We start from the raw sequence: 27,270 nt of genomic DNA, 5'->3' as shown, positions 1-27,270 counted from the left end.
GCGAGACGTCGGCCTGTGATTATACACCTAGCGGGACGTCGGCCTGTGATTATACACCTAGCGGGGGATCAGCCTGTGATTATACACCTAGTGGGACGTCAACCTGTGATTATACACTTAGCGGACGTCGGCCTGTGATTATACACCCGTCATGTTTCCCGCAGTGAATGGTGTAGTCAGGGTATGTCCTCTAGCTCCGTCATTTTGTCGGCAGTGCATGGTGTTGTCAAGGTACATCTTCTAGTCCCCGTCATGTTTCCGGCAGTAAATGGTGTAGTCAGGGGTATGTCCTCTAGCCCCGTCATGTTTCCCACAGTGAATGGTGTAGTCAGGGGTATGTCCGCTAGCCCCGTCATGTTTCCCGCAGTGCAAGGTGTCATCAGGGGTTCACACAGGTTAGATAGGCCATAAATCCTTTAATAGAGAATTAACAGCAGATACAGAGAAGTGTACACAAGACTGATAGCCAGCCCCGCCTCCTGATACCTGACACATGATGGACCCGCCCCCCGGACTCTCCTGTGTTATGTGGTGAACAATTCCATTGTAAATCTGAGAACTTGCCTGCTCGGCCTCACAGTGCCTCCCATCCCATGAAGGATACATCACCTACAGAGCCCCAGTCACACGGACGCGGATCGCAGCCCCCGCTCCTCACCATCAGCGGCCACTAACTGCCCCGGAACTAATACCGCGCTGACCCCCTACCGCCCATTACCTGGCTGCACCGCTCACTTCCGCCGTCTTTGCACGTGACCCGCCCCTTCTCCGTTATTGGTTGTCTAGGTTTTGGCGCTTCTTACCAGTGTCTGGCAGCGTCCACATCCAAAATGTCCGCGATGTCCGCACATGGCTACAGCGCATGCGCACACCGCCGGCTGCCCATGGTTGTTTTGTGTACGTTCTCAGTGTAAGATCAGCGTGCGGGACCGGAGGACGGAGACGCGGCAGGTGACACACCGACCCCCACCGGGACCATTACCGGCCCCGCAGGAGAGGCTGTCATGTGGATGGATGATGGAGGAGAGGCTGTCATGTGGAGGGGTGGGAGGAGAGGCTGTCATGTGGAGGGAGGATAGAGGAGAGGCTGTCATGTGGAGGGAGGATAGAGGAGAGGCTGTCATGTGGAGGGAGGATAGAGGAGAGGCTGTCATGGGGGGGGGGGAGGAGAGGCTGTCATGGGGGGGGAGGAGAGGCTGTCATGGGGGGGGGGGGGGAGGAGAGGCTGTCATGGGGGGGGAGAGGCTGTCATGGGGGGGAGGAGAGGCTGTCATGGGGGGGGGGGGGGAGGAGAGGCTGTCAGGGGGGGGGGAGGAGAGGCTGTCATGGGGGGGGGGGGAGGAGAGGCTGTCATGGGGGGGGGGGGAGGAGAGGCTGTCATGGGGGGGGGGGGGGGGGAGGAGAGGCTGTCATGGGGGGGGGGGGGGGAGGAGAGGCTGTCATGGGGGGGGGGGGGGGGAGGAGAGGCTGTCATGGGGGGGGGGGGGGAGGAGAGGCTGTCATGGGGGGGGGGGGAGGAGAGGCTGTCATGGGGGGGGGGGAGGAGAGGCTGTCATGTGGATGGATGATGGAGGAGAGGCTGTCATGTGGAGGGGTGGGAGGAGAGGCTGTCATGTGGAGGGAGGATAGAGGAGAGGCTGTCATGTGGAGGGAGGATAGAGGAGAGGCTGTCATGTGGAGGGAGGATAGAGGAGAGGCTGTCATGGGGGGGGGGGGGAGGAGAGGCTGTCATGGGGGGGGGGGGGAGGAGAGGCTGTCATGGGGGGGGGGGGAGGAGAGGCTGTAATGGGGGGGGGGGGGAGGAGAGGCGGTCATGGGGGGGGGGAGGAGAGGCTGTCATGGGGGGGGGGGGAGGAGAGGCTGTCATGGGGGGGGGGGGAGGAGAGGCTGTCATGGGGGGGGGGGGAGGAGGAGAGGCTGTCATGGGGGGGGGGGGGAGGAGAGGGTGTCATGGGGGGGGGGGAGGAGAGGCTGTCATGGGGGGGGGGGAGGAGAGGCTGTCATGGGGGGGGGGGGAGGAGAGGCTGTCATGGGGGGGGGGGAGGAGAGGCTGTCATGTGGATGGATGATGGAGGAGAGGCTGTCATGTGGAGGGTGGAGGAGAGGCTGTCATGTGGAGGGAGGATAGAGGAGAGGCTGTCATGTGGAGGTAGGATAGAGGAGAGGCTGTCATGTGGAGGGAGGATAGAGGAGAGGCTGTCATGGGGGGGGGGGAGGAGAGGCTGTCATGGGGGGGGGGGGGGAGGAGAGGCTGTCATGGGGGGGGGGGGAGGAGAGGCTGTCATGGGGGGGGGAGGAGAGGCTGTCATGGGGGGGGGGAGGATGGAGGAGAGGCTGTCATGGGGGGGGGGGGGGAGGAGAGGCTGTCATGGGGGGGGGGGGAGGAGAGGCTGTCATGGGGGGGGGAGGAGAGGCTGTCATGGGGGGGGAGGAGAGGCTGTCATGGGGGGGGGGGGAGGAGAGGCTGTCATGGGGGGGGGAGGAGAGGCTGTCATGGGGGGGGGAGGAGAGGCTGTCATGGGGGGGGGGGGAGGAGAGGCTGTCATGGGGGGGGGGGGAGGAGAGGCTGTCATGGGGGGGGGGGGGGAGGAGAGGCTGTCATGGGGGGGGGGGGGAGGAGAGGCTGTCATGGGGGGGGGGGGGGAGGAGAGGCTGTCATGGGGGGGGGGGGGAGGAGAGGCTGTCATGGGGGGGGGGGGGGAGGAGAGGCTGTTCATGTGGAGGGGGGGGGGGAGGAGAGGCTGTCATGGGGGGGGGGGGAGGAGAGGCTGTCAATGGGGGGGGGGGAGGAGAGGCTGTCATGTGGAGGGGGGGGGGAGGAGAGAGGCTGTCATGGGGGGGGGGGAGGAGAGGCTGTCATGGGGGGGGGGGGAGGAGAGGCTGTCATGTGGAGGGGGGGGGGAGGAGAGGCTGTCATGGGGGGGGGGAGGAGAGGCTGTCATGGGGGGGGGGGGAGGACGAGGCTGTCATGGGGGGGGGGGAGGAGAGGCTGTCATGGGGGGGGGGGAGGAGAGGCTGTCATGTGGAGGGGGGGGGGGAGGAGAGGCTGTCATGGGGGGGGGGGGAGGAGAGGCTGTCATGGGGGGGGGGGGAGGAGAGGCTGTCATGTGGAGGGGGGGGGGAGGAGAGGCTGTCATGGGGGGGGGGGAGGAGAGGCTGTCATGGGGGGGGGGGGAGGAGAGGCTGTCATGTGGAGGGGGGGGGGAGGAGAGGCTGTCATGGGGGGGGGGAGGAGAGGCTGTCATGGGGGGGGGGGGGAGGAGAGGCTGTCATGGGGGGGGGGGGAGGAGAGGCTGTCATGGGGGGGGGAGGAGAGGCTGTCATGGGGGGGGGGGAGGAGAGGCTGTCATGGGGGGGGGGGGGGGAGGAGAGGCTGTCATGGGGGGGGGGGAGGAGAGGCTGTCATGGGGGGGGGGAGGAGAGGCTGTCATGGGGGGGGGGGAGGAGAGGCTGTCATGGGGGGGGGGAGGAGAGGCTGTCATGGGGGAGGAGAGGCTGTCAAGGGGGGGGGGGGGGGGAGGAGAGGCTGTCATGGGGGGGGGAGGAGAGGCTGTCATGTGGGGGGGGCAGGAGAGGCTGTCATGTGTGGGGGGGGCAGGAGAGGCTGTCATGTGGGGGGGGCAGGAGAGGCTGTCATGGGGGGCAGGAGAGGCTGTCATGCTGTCGCTCTGTGCGGGAGGTTTATTACCCTGGCGCCATCTCCTGGTCACTGCGTGTGGCTTGTCTCCACAGTCTCCACAGAGAATATAGGTCAAGTGTATGTGGGGGACGCTGTGGGCGCTATGAGTCCATGTCTGACTTCTTTCTTCCTCCTGACAACACTAATTTTTATGTTTTCCTGCAGTACCTCGTCTTTAAGACCCCCAGAAAACAGGCCCTGGGGTGACCCTATATTGGAGGCGTCAGACGTCATTCAGTGATGTGATTTGTGGCAGATACACTGACTTACTGCAGCTTTTTATGTCACAGATTTTCCCAATGAAGTTGATGGTAAAGGTAAAATCCACATAAATTCTTAATATAATTCACCCTGACTGCATCGACCTCAGCGAATCCTGCGACCCCTAAGTGACCGCCTCCCCCTGCACTGCCCCCTAGCGACCGACTACTGCCAGGAGGGGATCCTGCGTAACCTTCTAGGCCTAACTCCACTCACTGATAGATTTCTATATTATTTTGCTCTATGGTAACATCTTCTCTTTTTCATTAAGCTGCCTGCGGTAGAGGAACCAATCTGTTGGCGTTTTTTTGTTTTCATCAGTGTCGAGAATGGACAAGAACAAGAATACGCTGACTGCGACTATATTAAATTTTACACTGGACATCATCTACCTGCTGACCGGAGAGGTAAGGGATTCTGGGGGATGGGTCACATGACCTCCCTCTTCTCTCAAGTTATAATACAGGACATGGGCGGAGAGGTGGGGGATTCTGGGGGATGGGTCACATGACCTCCCTCTTCTCTCTAGTAATAATACAGGACATGGGCGGAGAGGTGAGGGATTCTGGGGGATGGGTCACATGACCTCCCTCGTCTCTCTAGTAATAATACAGGACATGAGCGGAGAGGTGAGGGATTCTGGGGGATGGGTCACATGACCTCCCTCTTCTCTCTAGTAATAATACAGGGCATGAGAGGTGAGGGATTCTGGGGGATGGGTCACATGACCTCCCTCCTATCTCTAGTAATAATACAGGACATGAGCGGAGAGGTGAGGGATTCTGGGGATAGGTCACATGACCTCCCTCTTATTTCTAGTAATAATACAGGACATGGGCGGAGAGGTGAGGGATTCTGGGGATAGGTCACATGACCTCCCTCTTCTCTCTAGTAATAATACAGGACATGGGCGGAGAGGTGGGGGCTCTGTATATAGTGATATTTATCAGGGTCTCTCCATCCTCAGGATTACACAGTAGTGAAGAAGACATGTGGAGAGTGTGTGGCCCCCAGCAGCAGCAGGTCAGGAGGATGGAGCAGGGCCCGGGGCCCCATCACGGAGCCTCCACCTCCCTCACTGATACCTGAGAGGAACAATGAGCAGAAGATCCTAGAACTCACCCACAAGATGATGGAGCTGCTGACTGGAGAGGTGAGCAATGCTGCTGGGAATGCTGGGACATCATCCAGGAACACAAGGGATGATGGGTCTGGATGATGACTGGATCATTGTGTGTGTCAGGTTCCTATAAGGTGTCAGGATGTGGCCGTCTATTTCTCCATGGAGGAGTGGGAGTATGTAGGAGGACACAAGGATCTGTACCAGGAGGCCATGATGGAGGACCACCGGCCCCTCACATCACCGGGTAAGAGGAGACTCTCATTGATGGTAAAGGAGAGAGCAGTATTGGGGTCCCCTAGACCCCCATCATCTGCTCATCACATATACACAATGTATTCAGTCACTGTGTGTGTCTCCTACAGATGGATCCAGTAAGAGGAATCCACCAGAGAGATGTCCTGCTCCTCTGGATCCCCAGGACTGTCCGGGAGGAGATGAAACTGTCCTGCAGGAGGAGCAGGTAGATGGAGGGGGAAATGACACTGTCCTGCAGGAGGAGCAGGGAGATGGAGGGGGAGATGACACTGTCCAGCAGGAGGAGCAGGTAGATGGAGGGGGAGATGACACTGTCCTGCAGGAGGAGCAGGTAGATGGAGGGGGAGGAGATGACACTGTCCTACAGGAGGAGCAGGTAGATGGAGGGGGAGATGACACTGTCCTGCAGGAGGAGCAGGTAGATGGAGAGGGAGATGACACTGTCCTGCAGGAGGAGCAGGTAGATGGAGAGGGAGATGACACTGTCCTGCAGGAGGAGCAGGGAGATGGAGGAGATGACACTGTCCTGCAGGAGGAGCAGGTAGATGGAGAGGGAGATGACACTGTCCTGCAGGAGGAGCAGGGAGATGGAGGAGATGACACTGTCCTGCAGGAGGAGCAGGGAGATGGAGGAGATGACACTGTCCTGCAGGAGGAGCAGGGAGATGGAGGAGATGACACTGTCCTGCAGGAGGAGCAGGGAGATGGAGTAGGGGGAGATGACACTGTCCTGCAGGAGGAGCAGGTAGATGGAGGGGGAGATGACACTGTCCTGCAGGAGGAGCAGGTAGATGGAGGGGGAGATGACACTGTCCTGCAGGAGGAGCAGGTAGATGGAGGGGGAGATGACACTGTCCTGCAGGAGGAGCAGGTAGATGGAGGTGGAGATGACACTGTCCTGCAGGAGGAGCAGGTAGATGGAGGAGATGACACTGTTCTGCAGGAGGAGCAGGTAGATGGAGGGGAAGATGACACTGTCCTGCAGGAGGAGCAGGTAGATGGAGGGGGAGATGACACTGTCCTGCAGGAGGAGCAGGTAGGTCGAGGGGGAGATGACACTGTCCTGCAGGAGGAGCAGAGAGATGGAGGGGGAGATGACACTGTCCTGCAGGAGGAGCAGGGAGATGGAGGAGGAGATGACACTGTCCTGCAGGAGGAGCAGGGAGATGGAGGAGGAGATGACACTGTTCTGCAGGAGGAGCAGGTAGATGGAGGGGAAGATGACACTGTCCTGCAGGAGGAGCAGGGAGATGGAGGAGATGACACTGTCCTGCAGGAGGAGCAGGGAGATGGAGGGGGAGATGACACTGTCCTGCAGGAGGAGCAGGTAGGTCGAGGGGGAGATGACACTGTCCTGCAGGAGGAGCAGAGAGATGGAGGGGGAGATGACACTGTCCTGCAGGAGGAGCAGGGAGATGGAGGAGGAGATGACACTGTCCTGCAGGAGGAGCAGGGAGATGGAGGAGGAGATGACACTGTTCTGCAGGAGGAGCAGGTAGATGGAGGGGAAGATGACACTGTCCTGCAGGAGGAGCAGGGAGATGGAGGAGATGACACTGTCCTGCAGGAGGAGCAGGGAGATGGAGGGGGAGATGACACTGTCCTGCAGGAGGAGCAGGTAGGTCGCGGGGGAGATGACACTGTCCTGCAGGAGGAGCAGGTAGATGGAGGGGGAGATGACACTGTCCTGCAGGAGGAGCAGGTAGATGGAGGGGGAGATGACACTGTCCTGCAGGAGGAGCAGAGAGATGGAGGGGGAGATGACACTGTCCTGCAGGAGGAGCAGGGAGATGGAGGGGGAGATGACACTGTCCTGCAGGAGGAGCAGGTAGATGGAGGGGGAGATGACACTGTCCTGCAGGAGGAGCAGAGAGATGGAGGGGGAGATGACACTGTCCTGCAGGAGGAGCAGGGAGATGGAGGGGGAGATGACACTGTCCTGCAGGAGGAGCAGGTAGGTCGAGGGGGAGATGACACTGTCCTGCAGGAGGAGCAGAGAGATGGAGGGGGAGATGACACTGTCCTGCAGGAGGAGCAGGTAGATGGAGGAGGAGATGACACTGTCCTGCAGGAGGAGCAGGTAGATGGAGGGGGAGATGACACTGTCCTACAGGAGGAGCAGGTAGATGGAGGGGGAGATGACACTGTCCTGCAGGAGGAGCAGGTAGATGGAGGGGGAGATGACACTGTCCTGCAGGAGGAGCAGGTAGATGGAGGGGGAGATGACACTGTCCTGCAGGGAGATGGAGGGGGAGAGGACACTGTCCTGCAGGAGGAGCAGGTAGATGGAGGAGATGACACTGTCCTGCAGGAGGAGAAGGGAGATGGAGGAGGAGATGACACTGTCCTGCAGGAGGAGCAGGTATATGGAGGGGGAGATGACACTGTCCTGCAGGAGGAGCAGGTAGATGGAGGAGATGACACTGTCCTGCAGGAGGAGCAGGGAGATGGAGGGGGAGATGACACTGTCCTGCAGGAGGAGCAGGGAGATGGAGGGGGAGATGACACTGTCCTGCAGGAGGAGCAGGGAGATGGAGGGGGAGATGACACTGTCCTGCAGGAGGAGCAGGTAGATGGAGATGACACTGTCCTGCAGGAGGAGCAGGGAGATGTAGCTGTCAGTGAGGTGGCGTTGAAGCCTCTGTATACTGATGCTGGGTGTTTGGGAGAAACTCGCTAACATGTGAGATGTTTTGCACAGTTACCGTAATGTCTGGCGTCCGCACCGGCTTCTACACTGGCAGCTGCACCTCAGACCCTTTTACCGGCTCAGATTCATTGATGCTTTTTGGAAAAGATCAAATATGGTGCATTTACACAGACAGATTTATCTGACAGACTTTGGAAGCCAAACACAGGAATGGATTTGAAAAGAGGAGAAATCTCAATCTTTCCTTTATGACCTGTTCCCTGTTTATAGTCTGTTCCTGGCTTTGGCTTCAAAGATCTGACAGATAAATCTTTCTGTGTAAACGCACCATTAGTTTTGGCAATTAATAGGAGTGAATATTGGCTCGATCCTTATTGACAGTAACTGCGGGCCGGGGCAATAACTGTGTAACATTGTGGTTAGACGTTCCCAGCCGCCTACTGAGCTGTACAAATGTCATATCAGGGCGAAGATCTGACTGATATTAAAGTGGAGATTAAAGAAGAGGAGGAGTTTGTGTGGAGCGACCAGCCACCGTACAAGGAGGGAGAAATAGTAGATGTTAGAGCGGGTAAGTACCGGCCAGAGGCACAGGCCCGGCCCAGCCCGGCCTACATGAAATGCTTCTGTGTAGCTGTTACATACTTGTTATGGCCCCTGGGACTTGTGTTCACTTAATGTGTCCAACGCTGCGGAAAGAAACCACTGACTGGCCTGCAAGATAACATCAGTCATGGCCGTGTACACGAGTATACCTAGAGAGAGACAAATGAGCGCCAATACTGGACACGGGGGGGGGGGGACATTGTGATGCTGTTTTCTATCTCTATTAGATGCTCGATATGAGTGTCAGAGATGGGCCCCTATTATACCAAACAATTATCGTCCGTACTTGGCCGCTCCAAATTCAGGATGAATAGAAATATGCTGCAGCAAACAGCAAGTGTCAGGACTCGCTGCATATACTCCCTCCAGCGTATACACAATAAAAACCTGTTCTGAAGTTTTTTATAAAAAAAATGAGGTTCTTAGCAAACCATTTGATCAAATAGAATGTACCAAGTCACCACGTTAAGGTGACCCCCAAAGAGGTCACTATATAGCAATGGCCTAAATCTACCAAACTGGGCATAAAGGATCCAATAACTCTGTTTAAGACACCCACAGGAGCACATGTTAGTGGAGTGGTGGCTATTTGTTTGTGTTACGTGTGTGTGTGGGGGGGGGGGGGGGCGGGGGTCTATGCCTCCTTTTAGCTGTTTACTCCTCCACCCTGCTCCTGTGGGTGTATTACACAGAGTTTAGTGGATCCTGTATGCCCAGTTGGGTAGACTTAGGCCATTGCTATATAGAGACCAACCCTCTTTGGGGTCACCTTAACGTGGTGAGTTAATACATTCTATTTGATCGAACGGTTTGCTAAGAACCTCATTTTTATTCTTCATTAAAAAACTTCAAAACAGGTTTTTTATTATATATATGCTGGTGGGAATATATGCTGCAGCATTTTTCTATTTTTGTCTGTATGTCAGTCACGGCAGCATGAAAGCTGCATAGTGTGAACTAGTGTGAGTGCAGTGCTGGTTATTATTTTGCTTTTTCTTTAAATCCCGATAACGACAGCAATGGTCTGCTGAGAGATGCTCTGCACAACAACAGCAGGAGACCACCACTGACTTCAGTGGGCAGCCCAATGCTCATCCTGGAAGCCTTTTCTGCATCCTTCCTGCTCGCTGTTGGTGTGTGTAACAGTACAGACAGTGAGCTGGGAACAAGGAGGAAGCGAGCACTATCATGATAGGTCATGCTCGCTTCCTTCTCCTAATCGTGCTGTGTAATAGTACAGACAGTGAGCAGGGAACAAGGAGGAAATGAGCACTTACATGATCGGTGCTCGCTTCCTCCTTTTTATGGCGCTGTGTAATAGTACAGACAGTGAGCGGGGAACAAGGAGGAACGGAGCACTTACATGATAGGTCCTCGCTTCCTCCTTTTTATCGTACTGTGTAATAGGGCCTATACACAAGAGAGTGAGATCTGGTCTACATAACTGGCTTTATATTGCGGAGTGTCAGGGTCACATGGGCGTTCCCCAGGACTGGGACGCATTCTGACACCATGAGACTAAGCACCATAGGCTACAGCCAGGCAAGGAATTGCCTGTGGAACTAGTTAGACTATTAAGTCTAGCCTTATCACAAGATATAATGTTATACAATTGTTTTTAAATGGATTTTTTTTTTTACTTGTGTTAAAGAAGAAGTCAGGAGAAAATGTTTATTAGAGTATTGTATTGCCCCCCAAAAGTTATACAAGTCCCCAATATACACTTATTACGGAAAATGCTTATAAAGGCTTCACTTCCTGGATAACCTGGTGATGTTACGACCCGACTCCCAGAGCTGTGCGGGCTGTGGGTGCTGGAGAGGATGATGGCAGAGGGACACTGGGGGGGTGGGGGGGGGGACACTGAGCATCCCCCTGCCATCATCCTCTCCAGCAGCCACAGCCCGCACAGCTCTGGGAGTTGGGTCGTGACATCACCATGTTATCCGGGAAGTGACGTCGCCATGTTATCCAGGAGGTGACGTCGCCATGTTATCCGGGAAGTGACATCACCATGTTATCCAGGAGGCGACGTCACCATGTTATCCAGGAGGTGACGTCGCCATGTTATCTAGGAGGTGGCGTCGCCATGTTATCCAGGAGGTGGCGTTGCCATGTTATCCAGGAGGTGAGGCCTTGATGCAGTAGTAAGTGCAGGGAATAAAAGCACTTTATAAGCATTTCCCGTAATAAGTGTATATTGGTGATTTGTATAACCATTGTGGGGCAATACAAAAATTTTCGCCGGACTTCTCCTTTACAACAAAACAAACCCCCCCCCAAAAAACTACTGAAATCTATTTTCTTTCCAGCAGACAATCGCAGAGTGAACTCAGAGTGGCACTGCCTGGGGTTAAACCACCAAGGGGAACCTAAAAATACAATGCAACATCCGTCCATAGAAAACCTCATTGCTCTAAATGTATATCTGGGACCACATAGTACGGATCTCTCATCTAATCCCCTAAATCGCAAGAAACCTGCTAATCAGTCAAATATTGTTACCCCAAGTACAGATCACAGAGCGGGTAAAATGTTTCAGTGTGGTGAATGTGGGAAATGGTTTACAAAAAACTCTAATCTTCTTGTACACAAAAGAACTCACACAGGGGAGAAGCCATACTCCTGTTTAGAATGTGGGAAATGCTTTACTCGTAAGTTTGGTCTCGATCAACACGTGAGAACTCACACAGGACAGAAGCCATTTTCCTGTTTAGAATGTGGACAAAGTTTTGTTCAGAGGTCTTTACTTTCTAGACATATAATAATTCACACCGGTGAGAAACCAGTGGAACTTACGTGCGTTGAATGTGGGAAATGCTTTGCCAAAAAATCTGGTCTTGTTGAACATCAGAAAATCCACACAGGGGAGAAGCCATTCTCATGTTCAGAATGCGGGAAAGCTTTTATTCAGAAATCTGGTCTGGTGGAACATCAGAAAATTCACACTGGGGAAAAGTTGCACACGTGTTTGGAGTGTGGAAAACAGTTTACCCGGAAATCAAGTCTTGTTAAACATCAAAGGTTTCATACAGGGGAGAAGCCATATCCATGTTCGGAATGTGGGAAACGTTTTACCCAGAAATCAGTTCTAGTGGAACATCAGAGAATTCACACGGGGGAGAAGCCGTTTTTATGTTCAGAATGTGGAAAACGCTTTACACAAAAATCGGATCTTGTTGAACATCAAAGAATACACACAGGAGAGAAGCCATATTCATGTTCAGAGTGTAGAAAATGTTTTATTTCTAAAGTCAAACTTAAAGTTCATCAGAGAATTCACACAGGGGAGAAGCCATTCACATGTTCTGAATGTGGGAAAGGCTTTACTCAAAAATCACATCTTATAAAGCATCAAAGATTTCACTCAGGGGAGAAGCCATTTGCATGTGATGTGCATGTTAAAAATGTTTTTCAGAGAAATCAAGTCTCATTCATCACCAGAGAATTCACACAGGAGAGGGATTGTATGCATGATGCAGAATATTGTATTACCCAGGATTCAGCTCTTCAGCATCAGTGAATCCACACGGGAAGAGACGGCTTGTGTTGGTTATGTGGAAAATGCTTTAAAACCATCAGGTTTTCATCCAGATACTAACAAGGTTCTGATGAAGGTGAAATTAGCCTCCACATTAAATTCACCTGAGGCCAGATGAGGCTGCGACCCATGGAGGAAAAGAACTGAGGATCTGAGGAGGGAAAACTGAAAGCCACTATGGATGCCTCAGGTTGTCTCTAAATTCAGATGCGATCTATAGCAGATATAAGGGAGACATGAATCTTAGATGAGTCAGAGTTGGTGAAAAGATACCTCTCACTTGACGACCGCGGCCGGATCCTCCTCAAAATCCTGCAGGTGTGTGGTCCTCTTCTGGATGGTCTTCTGGAAGCTATAAGTGTGTTACAATGCAGTCTATGGCACTTCCAGGAGTTCTGCACTACGGCTCGTGTCAGGAGAGGAACGCACACCTGCAGGATTTTCTGGTTGTCAAGTAATAGGTTTCCGTTAAGAGAAGGTTCTCCAATAAATGACTTGGAAGCATAAGGGGGCCAGGCCCTAGAGGAGCGCCTCTTCCACCTCTGATATTCAACAGTAAAGGAAGAGTCGGTGAACCATGAAAAATTTTTTACAAGAAGTGTCATGTCTGTATTGTAGTAGTTATAATTTACACTCAAAGTAATGTTGCTGGTGACAGCCCTTCATCAGGCCATGTACAAAGGGTGCAAGGGCTGTTAGGGTGCGGTAGCGAGGGCCACGAGAATGAGAGGGGGAGGTGGCGAGGGCCATGAAGGTGACAGCCATGATGACATAGTGGATGCTGACAGCGTCGGTGAATGTTACACAGGGCCGAGTGGGAATCGTTCATCAAATAGTAATTTTATTTGGTGTGAAATGATCGTGACAATATGTAAAACTAGAGTGAAAAAAAAAATGTCATCTCTCATTATTGATTTTGCATCCATGAGGTAATTGGTCCGGCTTTACTGATGTGCGTCTCGTGGTGCAATGTGGTGCCTGACTTTTGCAAAGATTGTTTCTTCATCGGACTTAGTTCTCTAGGTTTTATGTAAATTAGCTATTTTTATATTAATTAGTTTTGCTCCTATCACAACAAGCAAATTCAGGATATAGATATGCAAAACAAGAGTCCGTGGAGTCTCGGTTGCGAGTCTCAAAACACGGGATAGCCAGATATCTCTAGCCTGTTGCCACGGGGGCCTCCATGATCGGGAGAGCACCACACCACCCTGATAAATAGCCCCTTAAGTCCCACTCGGTTGCGAGTATTGGAACATAAATAGGGAAATACCAAGGTGGCCCCTTTTTGTCAATGTCTAACTCAAGGTACGAGTATTGCGATCATGACAAGGGCTTGCCAAGGCAGGCCTCCATCCACAGACAGCTGTTTCGGGGTATTTGCCCCTCGTCAGTGTGGAGTAGGATTCTGGCTAGTTGGGGCAATGACAAATTCAGGATATAGCCAAGATGATTTGCAAACAATAATTTTCTCAGTTCATTATATTTTACTTAATAAATTCTTAATAGAACCATCCCCCCCCCCCCCCCCCCCCCCCCCCCCCCACACACACACACACACCATTTTCTGTAAATAAAGCAAACACAGTTTCTTTTTTCTCTGGTAACATTTATTGCCTGTTCACACAAGCAAAAGAGGCGGAATTTCCATCGGAGCCCATGGTGCAGACGCTGCTGTCCCATTGTTTCAATGGGATTTCTTGTGCGCCTCTGCTCAAACAATTCACATGTCAATTCGTTCAGTGGAGACTGGAGTTGCACGAGAAATTACATGAAATCAATAGGGCAGAATAATATCAAGCGGGGCGTACACACCGTGGACTCAATTTGAAATTCTGCCTCTTTCGCTCTTTATGAATGGGCCCGCTTTTAAAATGAGAAAACGACAATGTGACATTATGATGACTCTTACTTTGCTCTGTACTCTGGAGCAGAAACGCACAATTTACAACCCATTACCACGTAGTTCATGTGTCAGATGCAAAAATTATTACATGAATTTGCTTTCCCTGAGACCCATTGGCATCACAATTTATGGGGTATTATCACCCTTGTGATGGAATAATTTAATGAAAAGAGAAAAAACAAAGGTTTACCCCTCCAACAGGAAGTAAAAAAAAAAAAGACAAGGGAAGGGAGTCTTGTCATACCAATGGGTCTAAGAGAAAGCTAATTTACATAATTTTTGCTTCTCATTTCCCATTGGCATCACAATGTATGGGAAATTGGAGAGTAGTATCCCCCATGGAAAGGCTTTCTTCCACAGCAACATTGAGGACTAAACCAGCAAAGGTCGTCCGGGCAGAGTGAAGAACGCCAAGTCTATAATGCTTAATAAAGGTAGAGCGAGACGGCCAAGTGGCGGATTGGCATATTTGTTCTAAAGGAACCAGACTATGTTTTGCCCAGCTAGTGAAAACCGCTCCAGTGGAATGAGCCCTTGTAAAACCTCGAGCTGGAAAATCCATTGCAGAATAAGCTGGTTCGATACATTCTCATATACAGTGGGATATAGAAAATTTGGAGGCATTTTTCCCTTTATTCTCTCCATGGAACAACACACAAAGTCAGGCTTCTCGGCTGACTCCTTGGGCTGCTTGTTAACTCCTGTTGTGGTTAGCTCCTCTACATCTAGTCTTATATTGACCTTTGCACCTCTCTGGGTGAATTTCCCTCTCCGAAAGGGCCCGAAAATCTAGAGGTCAAGAGATTTCCCCTTTTTATCAGAAAGATCCCCCATGAGTTTATCAATCTCAGTCCCAAAGAGTCTGCCGGGCTGAAATTCCAGGTTACATAACTGTAATTTTGATGTGTTATCACCAATCCAGGGTTTCAGCCAATGGGAACGACAACTGGCAGTAGAAAGCCATAAATTAAGCAGCCAACCTGGATTCTTTATTGACCTGCTTGAATGAACAAAGAATCTTATTCCTGTCCACTCCAGATTCCAAGTCCTCTTGGGCTTTGGCCAGCCATCTTCTGAGACTCTTTGAGACCTTGTAAGATGATATAGTAACTGCCCCTTGGGTCTATGCAGCAGAATAGGCCCCTCAGTCCTCCAATCCATAGGATCTTTGAGGTTGGACCCATCCTTGGCAGGTAGAACGGTGCGTTTAGATAATTTAGCTACCTTAGGCAGATCAGTCCAGTCCTAGTCCTCTTTGGGAAGATACAAGGTTTTGAAATTGTACTCCGAATATTTAGTAATGCAGTCAACTCACTGTGTTAGTATACACCGTGTGTTGATATGCTCACTATACAAAAATATACATGCTGCTAGGTGTGTGGAGGACGCCCTATATTCCCCTAATTATACAGATCATAAACTAAACATATAGATACACCCAGCGCAGATTATTAGTGGGTCAGTCAGAATAAGGAGGGTCAAGATTATATAGGTGACAAATACCTGTATATAAATCCAGTTTGAAAGGTGAATATAACACTTGCCCAGATGCCGATATCAATGGAGTTCAGCCGAAGTCACATCTAACTTTTATGCAGTGTAGAGAAGTTGATCGACAGGTAGAAATCTTCTGAACTAGGCGCACGCTCCGGCCGGTAGCACTGCACATAAGTCACACAGTCCAGTTTTCCGTGGCAAAAAAGTGGGATCCTGAGTGACGTCACTCTCCTTTGGTATGGATCCTAGTGCATGCCAGAAGTTATCCTATGGCTTTCAGTGTAAACGGACACCTTCATCAGAGATACCTAACCTTGTAACCTTGAATTCTAACCCCTGGCGTAGAAGAAAAAAAGGCTGCTAGCAACAGAAGCTAATAACGCTATTTTATAGACATAGAAAACAGACATAGTACTAACATGTTGAGGAAAAGTTGGAGAAAGACTACATTGAGTCTTATGGCTGGTGTGACGACAATCTTTAGAATTAGCAAAGTCCTTTACCCAAATGATCACATCCCTAATATTGGGTTCTTCAGTCCCCTTAGGACGGGAAGCTTGACGCAGGACTGCAATATATAATAATATATAAGAATCAATAGGAAAAAAACTGGAGTTTGAAAGAAGACTGGCTCATACTGTGTTCCTATCTGTCCGCAAGCAAATTTTCACACTGCCCACAGGTGAGATGCTTTCTTTTGGAATTCCTTTTGCCAGACGGTCTTGTCTCTGTAAAAACATGGATTCAGTTTATTATTATTATTATTATTATTATAATTACTACTACTACTACTATTCAAGGAATAATTGCTTGGAGTGTTTAAGGGAAAAAAACGGTAGTTACTCACCAGTAATGATGTTTCCTCAAAGACATGACAGCACCATGGAGAGAGGGACCCCCTTCCCCCCAAGGAAAGGAAACCTGGAGGATAAAACGCCAAAGGGTGGGAATATTATGGTGCTGTCATGTCTTCGAGAAAACATCATTACTGGTGAGGAACTACTGTTTTCCCCATCAACATGACAGCACCATGGAGAGAATACCAAAGAAAAACCACATTAGGGAGAGACTATGGCCTGCAAGACTTTACGACCAAAGGCAACACCAGAGGAGTCAGCAAGATCAAGTCTGTAGTGATGAAAGAAAGTGTGTGTGTGGGGGGGGGGGGGGGGGGAGACCAAACTACCGCCCTACATATCTGAGTGATAGAAGCGGCACTCCTCTTAGCCCAGGAAATAGCTATAACTCTGGTGGAGTGGGCTCAACCGAAGAGGAGGAGAAAGACCAGCAACAGAATAGGAAGTACAGTTGGCCTTCCTGATCCATCTAGCTATGGAGCTGCTACTTGCTTTGCATCCCTTATTTGTTTCAGAGAATTGAACAAATAAGGATCTAAACCTTCTGGACTCTCTGGTTACTTCTAGTCTCTGGTTACTTCCGGGTATTGGAGAACTTGCCACCTAACGTCTGGGATATGAAATTCCCTCTCTGTCATTTGTGGGATTGTCACAAAAGGATGGTAAATTATATCTGGAGACTTGTGAAATTTAGAGATGACTTTCGGTAAAAAAGCAGGTTCGGGTCTAAAAATGATTCTATCTGTCAGGATCTTAGTATAAGCTTCACAATGTGACAGACTGGCTAATTCCCCCACCCTCCTGGCCGTTGTCACTGCAACTAATAGAGATGTCTTGAGCATAAGGATTTTAAAGAAAATGTCCGTCAAGGGCTCATAGGGGGAATCTGTCAAACTTTTTAACACTAAGCTCAGATCCCAGGGAGGAACAGGACTGGAGACCCTAGTAGAAAATCTTGACGCTTCTTTGAAAAATCTCTTAACCCAAGGGTGAAAGGCAACCTGCTGAATACATAAGGCTCCTAAAGCAGATGCGAGGACTTTTAAAGTAGCTGGTCCTCTTTCTAAGCCATTCTGAAGGAAGACCAGAATCCGAGTATTGTTGGGTCAGTACTGGCTGAACCTAAGAAGGAGAAACAAAGCTTTCCATATTCTGAAATAGTAACAGGCTTTCTGCTTTTCTATAATGTAGATATTACTACATCAGAGGGGCCATGACTTCTCAAGACTAGTCTTTTAAAAGCCAAGCCGTCAGGTGCATCTGCTTTACTCCGGGATGCAAGATTGGTCCCTGCAAAATAAATCTTCCCGATTTGGCAGCACCCATGGGTCTGCTATTGACATTGCCCTGAGACACAAATACCACGTTCTGCATGGCCAGAAGGGAGCTATGACAATAAGTCTGGCTTTGTCCTATTTAACTTTTTTCAGGATCCCTGGGTATTAACGCAAGAGAAGGAAAAGGGTACATTAGCCTTCACGACCACCAGCGTGCAAGCACCAGCATGCGTCTACTCCTAGGGGACAGTGTGCTGGGAACAGGGAAAGAAATTGTCTCGCTTGCCTGTTTTCACTGGTTGCAAATAAGTCTATGACCAGCTTCCCCCATATTATGTGGAAGACTTCTGGATTCAACCGCCACTCCCCCTGATGAAGCTGATGGCAGCTTAGGTAGTCTGCCCTTGTATTTAGGGCCCCCTTGAGATGGACCGCTGAGAGACTTAACAGGTTTTCCTCTGCAAAAGAGAAGATATCATAAGACTGGGTTAAGCAGCCTAGAACCTCTAGTGTTACCCTGTCTATTGATCACAGCGACTGTGGTAGAATTGTCAGACAGTATTTTTGCTTCTGATTTGTTAGTATGTCTCCTGGTTGCTAGCAAGGACTGAAACACTGCTGCCAGTTTTTTTTTTTTTTATAATTAGAAGATCTGTCCTGACAGTTCATCCCAGGGACCGTGAAAATCTTGGTGATCTAAATGGGCTCCCCACCCCCAAAGGCTGGCATCAGTAGTAATGACCTCCGTGGACAATGTTATCCAGCTCAGCCAGTGTGTTCTGAGATCAGGTAATCTTTCTATAAAGAGCAGAACTTCGGTTTATAACAATTTTGAACCTTTCTCTCCAGAGTGCCTTTTGGTCACTATGAAGCGAGTGGGAGGCAGAGATAGAAAATCTAATTTTACGTCATCTTGGATGCACAGATTCACCCCAGAACTTCTGCAGATCTTTTCCCATTCCTGGGCGAAATGGCACAATCTGCCCCCACTTGCTGCCTGGCGTCACTGGGAGGAAGGGTACTTGCTGGCCTCGGACTTCTAGGAAAACGTAACCTGTGGACTTGCCTGTACCCCTACCGGATCCTTCTAAACCCTTTCTCTGCAACCTATCCTTTCCCTTGTTCCAAAAGGACTGGTACTGGCCTCTCTGGAAGCTAGAGGGAAACCCTTTTTTCTTATCTGCCACTCTATCTAACAGGTCATCTAAGACTGGGCCTTCCCAAGGCATAGAGCATAGTTTTGATTTTGAGGCTGCGTACCCTGACTAATTTTTCAACCATGAGGCTCTTCTAGCTGAATTAGATAATGCCGCTGACCAGGCTGAGAACCTTAAAGCATCAGCAGAAGCATCTGCTAGAAAAGCAGCCAATTTGTTTTAACAAAGGTAAAGTAGAAAGGAGTTTTTCTCCGGACTCTCTAGATTCTAACCACTGTTGTAGCTGGGTAAGCCAAACCATCATAGACCTTGCCACACAGGTGCTAGTGGTATTGGGTTTAAAGAACCCTGTGGACGCTTCCCATGACCTTTTAAGAAAACTATCTGCTTTCTTATTCATAGGGTCTTTAAGGGCATCCAGATCCTCAAAGGGAAGAGAACCTTTCCTGGAAACTTTTGCTATAGAAACTTCTATTTTGGGAGGTCTGTACCAGAAAGATTTTCTGAATCCTCAAACAGATATTTAGCTTTAGGGTCCTATTACACTGAGTGATTTTTAATGACTAACAATAAACGAGATTGTTTATCGTTAACCTGAAATCGTTCACCATATTACATAGAACAATAATCGTTAGATACGATCGTTATTGCGATCGTTACTATGATCATTTATTCCTTCTGATCCCAGAAAAACAATGAACAATGTGCAATTACACTGAACGATTAGTGAAAAAACGCAGAACTTTAGCGAACGAACGTGGAATTACAGCAAATGATTAAAGATAATTTTAGGTTCAGATCTAAATCAACGACATACGAACGATTTTTCGATCGTTGCCTGCAATTACACAGAGCGATTATCGTTTAAATTGGAACGATTTTTCGCACGATAATGGTCCCGTGTAAAAGGGCCCTTACCTTTTAGCTACATGGGGAATAAACCCTTTCTTATTTGGCTTACTCCATTCTGTAGAGATGAGAGTAGATACATTTTTGTGCACTGTAAATACCACCTTCTCTTTACTATCCAGTCAACCCAAACATGATCTTCTGCACCGATCTAGGTTCCTTCGGTTCTTCTAGATTCATAGTGGCTCTAACTTCTTTAATTAGTGTACTTACATCCTCCAATGCAAACAGAGGTTTACCTCTGGAATCCAAGTCGGAATCCTCTGAGACTTCAGAGCCCAAGTTATCTTTTCTGACCACCCCCCCTTCCTCTGAATCAGATATAGTCGGAGCTCCGGAGGATGGACCTGGGGCTCTATCAGAAGGCGGAGGTGGAGGGGCAAAACCCTTAAGCGTAATAATATCCTTCACAGAAGACAAGATAGATTCTACAGAAGGAACTTCAGCTGCTATCATCTTTGAGGTACAATCTTCACAGGTAGGTTTATCATATTCTAACCTCAATCTTCCTTTACACAGTCTGCATTCCCTGTGTTTGGAGGATCTAGAATATCTGGAAGCCTCATCCTAACCATGAAATAATAATGGAACCCCATTAATTCATATACTTATAAACATAGGAAATCAAGAATCATCTCACTGCCCCCAACTGGGGGAGAAGAAAAGGCCGATACCCAGGAGGCTGCTTCACCAGATGATTCCTTATTGGCTTCACTGCTGGAGCTCTTGGCTGTCTGTATAAACTGGCTGCTGAGAATGCCGGCCTACAATCACCACCGCACAGCTTCTTCCTGGACGCGGCCTGTACAAGAGGAGACCGGCATCTGACGTCACTTCCTGTGTGCCCCACCGGTAATCCTGCGTCACAGAGGGGATCCCGGCCTTCCAGACCAGAAGTACAGCTGAAGCTTGCGTAAGCCCAGATGAACGCTTCTCTGGAGGCACCACTAGCAGCACAGAAAACTCAGGCCCGGCTTCTGCCACAGAACTACCACACAAAGAGACTGGTGAGTCAGGCTTGGGCGCTTTACCGGCTAACCCAATGCAAAAATCCAACTAGGACAGCATCCAGCTTAGACAGGAGCCCCGGCCATCTTCTTTTCCATAATGCAGCAGACACCCAGATACTCCAGGTCCCCTCTCTCCATAGTGCTGTCATGTTGATGGGGTAAAACCTCATATCTAAAATACAGAGTACAGGCTATATAATTAGATATAAAAAGGAGTAACTGTGATGCCTAAGGGAAAGTTTTTCTATCATTCTTCTTCACATGGTGCTGTGTGTTGTACACAATTCCTGTAACTCTTCTCCCTGGTTTTGGTGTTAATTGTAGCATGACATGAGACATGACATACACTAAGTAATTCAGTGGCTAAGCGGCACTATTTATATATAACATCTATTATGTTTTGGTTTGTTTTACCATTGAAATTTCTCACTTTGAGGGATGATTATTAAGGGCCTTGCGTCTATTAGGTGAACTGAAGAAGTGTTGGTTGCGCCATTTTTTTGGTCTAAGTGGTATTTATGAACCAGTATTTAATGTGAGAATAATTATTACATTTTAAATTACGCCAAAAATGTGTGTACACTTAAAGCGCTACAGTGCGTGCTTAAATGATGGAAAAGAAGTTTCATGAGAGATACTGTGCTATAAAAATGTTATCATAATATATCTTCTGTAAAGTACGTGAGTGAATAGTAACAATGGTCCATACAAGCAGTATAAGTCTCCTTAGTAGTATATAGCTATACTGCTGAATACCTGGTAGTTGTGTGATGTTCTATAGTATCCTCCATTCTTCTGTATCTTGTCAGTAGTTGTAGGTGTTGAGGTGTCGGGTTGGGGTCGGGCCCCAGCCGGTGGATCCACTTCTACCAACTCTCGGCATACGGTGAGTAATCCAATGGTTTTCCACGGAGTAGCAGTGACGTCACTGTAGTAGTTGCCGTAGTTCATGCAGGTCAAACATCTAACATGTTTCAGCGATCAACGGTCGCCCTCATCAGAGATCATTATAGTTAAAGTGTCACTGTTATAAAAAACTTTTGACACTTCCGGTTCCGGCGCGGCCATGTGAGGACGCACGCCTGAGGAGCTCCCGGTGTGAGGCGACACGGTACCTTGCAAAACCGCCGCAGACGGCGACAGACCAGCCCGGGGAGATAGGACAGCAGGCGATCAGCAGGGGGACAAGCAGATGGAGCGATATCTGCTCCGTAGCACCCAGAAGCAGCCCCAGACGTCGGGCCACATGGCGGCAGACGGATCCAATATGGCGCAGGAGGAGGAAAGCACTGCCACAGGCGGCCTCCCACAGCAGGCAAGTGAGGGCTGGCGAGACCCAGAACCGGGGCAGCGGCAACAGAATACCGGCCCAGCGGGACCGAGACATCCTCCCGACATTGCAGGGGGAGAGTGTGGAAGGGACGCCAGCCAGGACCCGCAGCGAACCGGCACAGAGGAGGGGGAAGCAGGACCCAAAGCCGGTAACCATGTGCTCTCTATGGGGGAGACTCAGCCTGCAAAGGCAATGCTAGGGGGTCCTGGCCAATACAAAGCTCCCCCAGGCAGCCCTGCATTCCCATCCCAGACCCTAATACAAGATACTATGCCACAGATCTCTGCCCAGGCTCAGTTGCTGGAATATACTGGGGAATTAGGCGGTGCTGCCAGCATTACTAACAATACCTGCTCACAGGGGGGAATATCGCCCGCAATTGACTATAAGCTATTGGCAGCAGCAGTTACACAGCACATACTCCCGAATATGCAGAGAATAATAGAGGATGCTTTTAAGACCTCTCTGTCTCAGATACGTAAGGAAGTTACTGACCACGCCACCAGAATTGAGGTGGTGGAACAGCGTGTTTCTGCTCTAGAAGATGAAAATGACTTTCTTCGTTCTCGCGTACGCCAATTATACGATGTTACTGAGGTTATGGAGGACAAAATAGATGACTTGGAAAATCGTTCCAGAAGGAACAATTTGCGCATCATAGGGATACAGGAGAAAGTTGGCGCAGCTGACCTGCAACCATTCTGTGAGCGGGACATACCAAGGGCCCTTGACCTGCCCCATGCGTGTAGGATTGAAAGGGTGCACAGATTGGGCATGCCCCCCAGTATCCGCGAGAATGTGCGGGACTCGATTAACACAAGGCCTCGCCCAGTTATATTTCGGCTGCTGGACTTCAACGATAAAACGGCCATCCTACGAGCTTACAGGAAGAGGTCTCAGCCCCTGGAGGTACAGGGCATGCGCCTCATGATCTTTGAAGACTACTCTGCAGAAGTCACAAAACGGCGCAGAGCTTTCAGCAACGTATGCACAGCTTTATTTAAGGCGAAAAAGAAGTTCCAGCTGCAATATCCGGCCACCTTGCGCATTTTTCATAACGATGGCTCAGTGTCCACATACAAATCACCAAAGTTGGCGGAAGAAGCTTTCAGGAGAAATGAGCCCTACAGTGGATCACAGCCGTCCAGCCAACGGTCGCAGGACCGCCCCGCCCAGCATACAGCCCTCCGCCCGGAACAGTCTTCACCCAAGGAGCAGCGCAGGCGCATGCGACGTGCAAGACGCGCCAGAAGTCACTCCAGGTCTCCCTCCCCTGACTGAGATGTTTGAGGACGGGGCTGTAATTCGGCTGCTTAAGGGACAGTAGCAAGTATCTCGCATTCACCTGCATAGATGTTATAGTTATCATTTAACACTTTTCTTCCTTACATAACAATGATCCTGCTGTTGTCTTGATCCTCGGGGCGTGACTTTTTGTATACCTATGTAGTGGCGCCCCCACGGGAGCCCGTTGCATGGCTGAAAAAAGAGAAGTCCCGTACTCGAGGATGGAGAGGCAGTCTCATGCTATCAGGCCCTCTCACGAGATGACAAATCACTTTTGTTTGGTTAGGTTTTGTTGTTGTTTTTATGTATCCCAAGTTTTATTTAAGAGGCACGTGGTATATGGCATGGGGGACACATGGTCTTTTGTTTCTTTTTCTCTTTCCATACTCTCGGGGGGAGAGGGGAGGGGGGAATTCAAATATGAGCTTAGACAGACCTGTGGGCATAGGGTATCCGCTGCTGAAAATGCTCTCTCTAATGCGATCTCCTTACTACAGATTATCCTTGCATTCTATCTTTGTCTCGACTCATCATGGTTAGACTCATAACATGGAACGTTAAGGGGTTAAGATCGCCCAATAAGCGAGTGCAGCTACTTCGCTTTCTGAAGAAACACCGCCCCGACATAGTAATGATGCAGGAAACACACCTAGAGGCGGAGGACATGAATAGAATGCAACGATTCTGGGTTGGCAGCGTCTATGGGTCCCCATCAGTGAACGGTAAGGCGGGAGTTATTACGCTGATTCATAAGTCCTTCCAATTTAAGCTAGTATCTCACACTAATGATGCTGAAGGAAGGGTCTCGCACCTGATTATAGACCACCAAGGGGACCAATATAGCATTTTTAATATATACGCCCCCAATGGGGATAACACAACCTTTTTTGCAGGACTGGCAGATAAGCTAAATGCAGATACCACTCAGAAGAAAGTAGTGGGAGGGGATTTTAACACGGTCCTCGATCCAAAAGAGGACAGGAAGGGACCCTCAACAAACCCTACGCCATACCGGTCTAGAGATAGAGTGCTACCGGGTTTCCTGGAACAGACAGGCCTGGAGGACGCATGGCGACTCACGCATCCAGCAGACAGGGACTTCACCCACTTCTCACACCCCCACCAATCCTGGTCTAGAATAGACTACATATTGACTAACCCAATACTCAGCCGCAGGGTAGAATCGGTAAAACATGGGGACCTAGTCATCACGGATCATTCACCGGTTATATTGACCCTATTCCCATCCTGCCCGACGGGTAACGAGTTTATCTGGCGGTTTCCCTCCTTTATAACGGAGGATGAAACGTTTGTTGAGCTTCTGAGGGGGTGGTGGACGGAGTTCGATTATTATAATGCGGAACACAAATCCACTCCCCAACTATTCTGGGAAACTAGCAAGGTTGTTCTTAGAGGTAAATTAATAGCTCATGTCACCTCGATGAAAAAAAAAACCGCCGCTCACTATAAAAAGGCGAGTGATCACCTTAGAAACGCTTACACAGCCTTCCTGGGGGACTCATCTGACTCCAACAGGGAGGCCTGGCAAGCAGCAAAGGCTGACTATGAGCTATGGCTAGACAGGAGGGATAGGATGTATCGCTCCCAAGGCGAGGTGGAATTTTTCCGCTACGGTAACAAGGCGGGCAGACTCCTGGCTAGACTAGCAAAAGGTAGACATCCCCCGGCCCATGTATTAGCCCTGAGAGACCAACAGGGGACCTTACACACTACCCCGACCCAAATAAATAAAATCCTAGGGGATTATTACACATCACTTTATTCCACACCCCCTTTGGAGACGGGTACCTTGTCCACTTTTCTAGCGGATTTATCACTTCCTTCACTCTCTATGGAGCAGCAGGAGGTGCTAAACGCAGAAATTACTGAGGAGGAAGTCCGTGGGGCTATTAAGGCCTCCTCAAATGGCAAGGCTCCCGGACCCGACGGGTTTACGGGTGAATTTTTTAAAACATTAACAGACCAGATCGCACCAAGTCTCACTGCACATTTTAACTCTATGTTTACCTCAGGCAATGTCCCGGCAGGAGCAAAAATGGCGTACATAAAAGTTCTCCCTAAACCGGGTAAAGACCCCACAGACCCGGGATCGTACCGCCCAATCTCGCTAATAAATCATGACATTAAACTACTGACCAAAATACTAGCAGACCGACTAGCCAATTACATGCCTGACCTGGTGGGGGAGGCGCAAGTGGGATTTATTAGAAATAGGTCGGCAGTCACTAATATTAGAAAAGTGCTGGTGATCTTGGATAGGATCCGACACCGCCCTCAGCCAAACGACAACCCTGCTTTATTGTCTCTAGACGCGGAGAAAGCGTTCGACAATGTTCGCTGGGATTGGCTGTGGGCGGTGTTAGACAAATTCTCTATTGGAGGGCGCTTTCAGGCGTTTTTGGGGGGCCTGTACACTAATCCGATAGCGAGAGTCCATACCCCGGGGCTCTTGTCAGCCCCAATCCCATTAGGAAGGGGCACCCGACAGGGATGCCCGCTTTCCCCCTTATTGTTCGATTTGACCATAGAGCCTCTAGCCAAATATCTAGAAACCTCGGACATGTTCGAGGGTATTCAGGTGGGTGGCAAATCAGTTAAAACGACCCTCTTTGCGGACGATCTCCTAATTTTTCTTAATAACCCCCACACCAGCTTGCCCGCATTATTTAGTTTCCTGACTGACTATGGTAAGCTTTCAGGATATAAAATAAATTTTGCTAAAAGTGAGCTCCTCCCTCTGGGTCCATCTCCCCCCCCTTGGGCGCGTGTAAATAGGCCATCTTCTGTACAGGTAGCTAAGTCACATATAACTTATCTGGGGATCAAGGTGGGGAAAACGCCGGACTCTTTGTACTCCCTAAACTATCCTCCACTACTGAACAAAATCTACTCAGAACTGCGTAAGTGGGCACAGTTGCCAATCACCTTTATGGGGCGCTGTCACCTGGTAAAGATGATCAGTTTTGCGCGGTTGTTGTACCCACTTCAAACCCTACCCCTGCTTATAAAACACACTGACATAAACAAACTTCGCCAGACCTTCTCCAAATTTATATGGGCGGGTAGACGCCCGAGAATTGCCTTCCAAAAATTGGCCCTGAGCAAATTGGATGGGGGGCTTAACTTCCCAAATGTTAGGGGATACAATATAGTCTGTCTTCTCCGTCATGTTATTGACTGGCTACATGGTTCCTCCTATCATTCTAACTTCCCCCTTGAGTCAGCACTCCTTCAGCCCTGGAACCCGGTGGCACTTCTACACACCTCTCACTCCCGAATGCCGACGCAGCTTAAGAGCTTTACCATTCTGAAAGATACAGTGATGGCGTGGAGGGAGGTACGAAAGATATTTAAACTTCCCTTTCTCTTGTCCAAAAGGATGCCTCTCTTTGGACATCCAGAACCCCCTTGGGGAAGTTCCCCAGGATGGGCGTTGCAATGGATGGCCAGGGGAGTCACCCAGGCGGGTCATCTGATTAATCCCGAGAGTCGGCAATGGTTCACCCCATCGGAAATCCTGTCTAAATTTGATCTTCCTCAGTCTCACTTCCTCTATGTCCAGCAGGTGTATTCCTTCTGCTCTACCAGGCTGCGGAACTTGGGGGAAGAGGCTCAAAACCATACTTTAGATGACATCATGGGGGCCACTCCTGAGAAGCCTTCCATATCAGTATTGTATAATGCCCTTAGAGATTCTTTCCTGAAAATTGACAAGACAGCCCTATTCCCGACCTGGGCTAGATGGACGTCTGATCAGCAAATTCAGGAACAAATCTTGCAAGGGTGGCAAAAGATCAGAAAATGCATAATAAATGAAAGATGGAGAGAAACTTATTTCAAATTAGCACATAATGCACTCTATGGTTTCAACATTCTCCCCTCTCCGCAATTTCCTGACAGA

At 49.9% G+C, this 27,270-nt stretch overlaps 3 protein-coding genes across 4 annotated transcripts in view; 2 read left to right on the top strand and 1 right to left on the bottom strand.

Annotated features, from left to right (window-relative positions):
* The window catches only part of LOC138799069 (zinc finger protein 585A-like), a 201,897-nt gene that overhangs the window by 61,341 nt on the left and 113,286 nt on the right, over positions 1-27,270 (bottom strand). The window lies entirely within an intron of this gene.
* Positions 839-10,082, top strand: LOC138798904 (gastrula zinc finger protein XlCGF66.1-like). Its single transcript, XM_069979524.1, has 8 exons — positions 839-951; positions 3,845-3,996; positions 4,212-4,347; positions 4,908-5,093; positions 5,184-5,307; positions 5,426-5,523; positions 8,434-8,539; positions 9,982-10,082. The coding sequence occupies exons 3-8, from the start codon at positions 4,270-4,272 to the stop codon at positions 10,080-10,082; spliced, it is 693 nt and encodes a 230-aa protein (XP_069835625.1). The 5' UTR covers positions 839-951; positions 3,845-3,996; positions 4,212-4,269.
* LOC138798983 (zinc finger protein 850-like) overlaps positions 8,458-27,270 on the top strand; it is a 42,367-nt gene continuing 23,554 nt past the window's right edge. The window contains exons 1-2 of one of the 2 annotated variants that reach the window (XM_069979640.1): positions 8,458-8,539; positions 10,887-11,968. In XM_069979640.1, the coding sequence (XP_069835741.1) occupies positions 10,958-11,968 (1,011 nt within the window). In that variant the 5' untranslated portion in view covers positions 8,458-8,539; positions 10,887-10,957. Of the gene's footprint in view, positions 8,540-10,886; positions 13,065-27,270 lie in introns of those variants that run through there. The other variant, XM_069979638.1, reaches the window with a different exon arrangement.

This window comes from Dendropsophus ebraccatus, chromosome 8 (genome assembly GCF_027789765.1).
Source record: "Dendropsophus ebraccatus isolate aDenEbr1 chromosome 8, aDenEbr1.pat, whole genome shotgun sequence".
Classification (NCBI taxonomy): Eukaryota; Metazoa; Chordata; class Amphibia; order Anura; family Hylidae; genus Dendropsophus; species Dendropsophus ebraccatus.
This window is presented reverse-complemented; position numbering and strand designations above follow the sequence as displayed.

What these genes read in the sequence shown, in the direction of transcription:
- LOC138798904 (XM_069979524.1), top strand. Translation starts at nt 4,270, where the DNA reads ATGGACAAGAACAAGAATACGCTGACTGCGACTATATTAAATTTTACA. An exon ending in TGGAGCTGCTGACTGGAGAG is followed by an intron (nt 5,094 to 5,183) that starts GTGAGCAATGCT and finishes TGTGTGTGTCAG; the next exon opens with GTTCCTATAAGGTGTCAGGA. An exon ending in CTGTCCTGCAGGAGGAGCAG is followed by an intron (nt 5,524 to 8,433) that starts GTAGATGGAGGG and finishes ATGTCATATCAG; the next exon opens with GGCGAAGATCTGACTGATAT.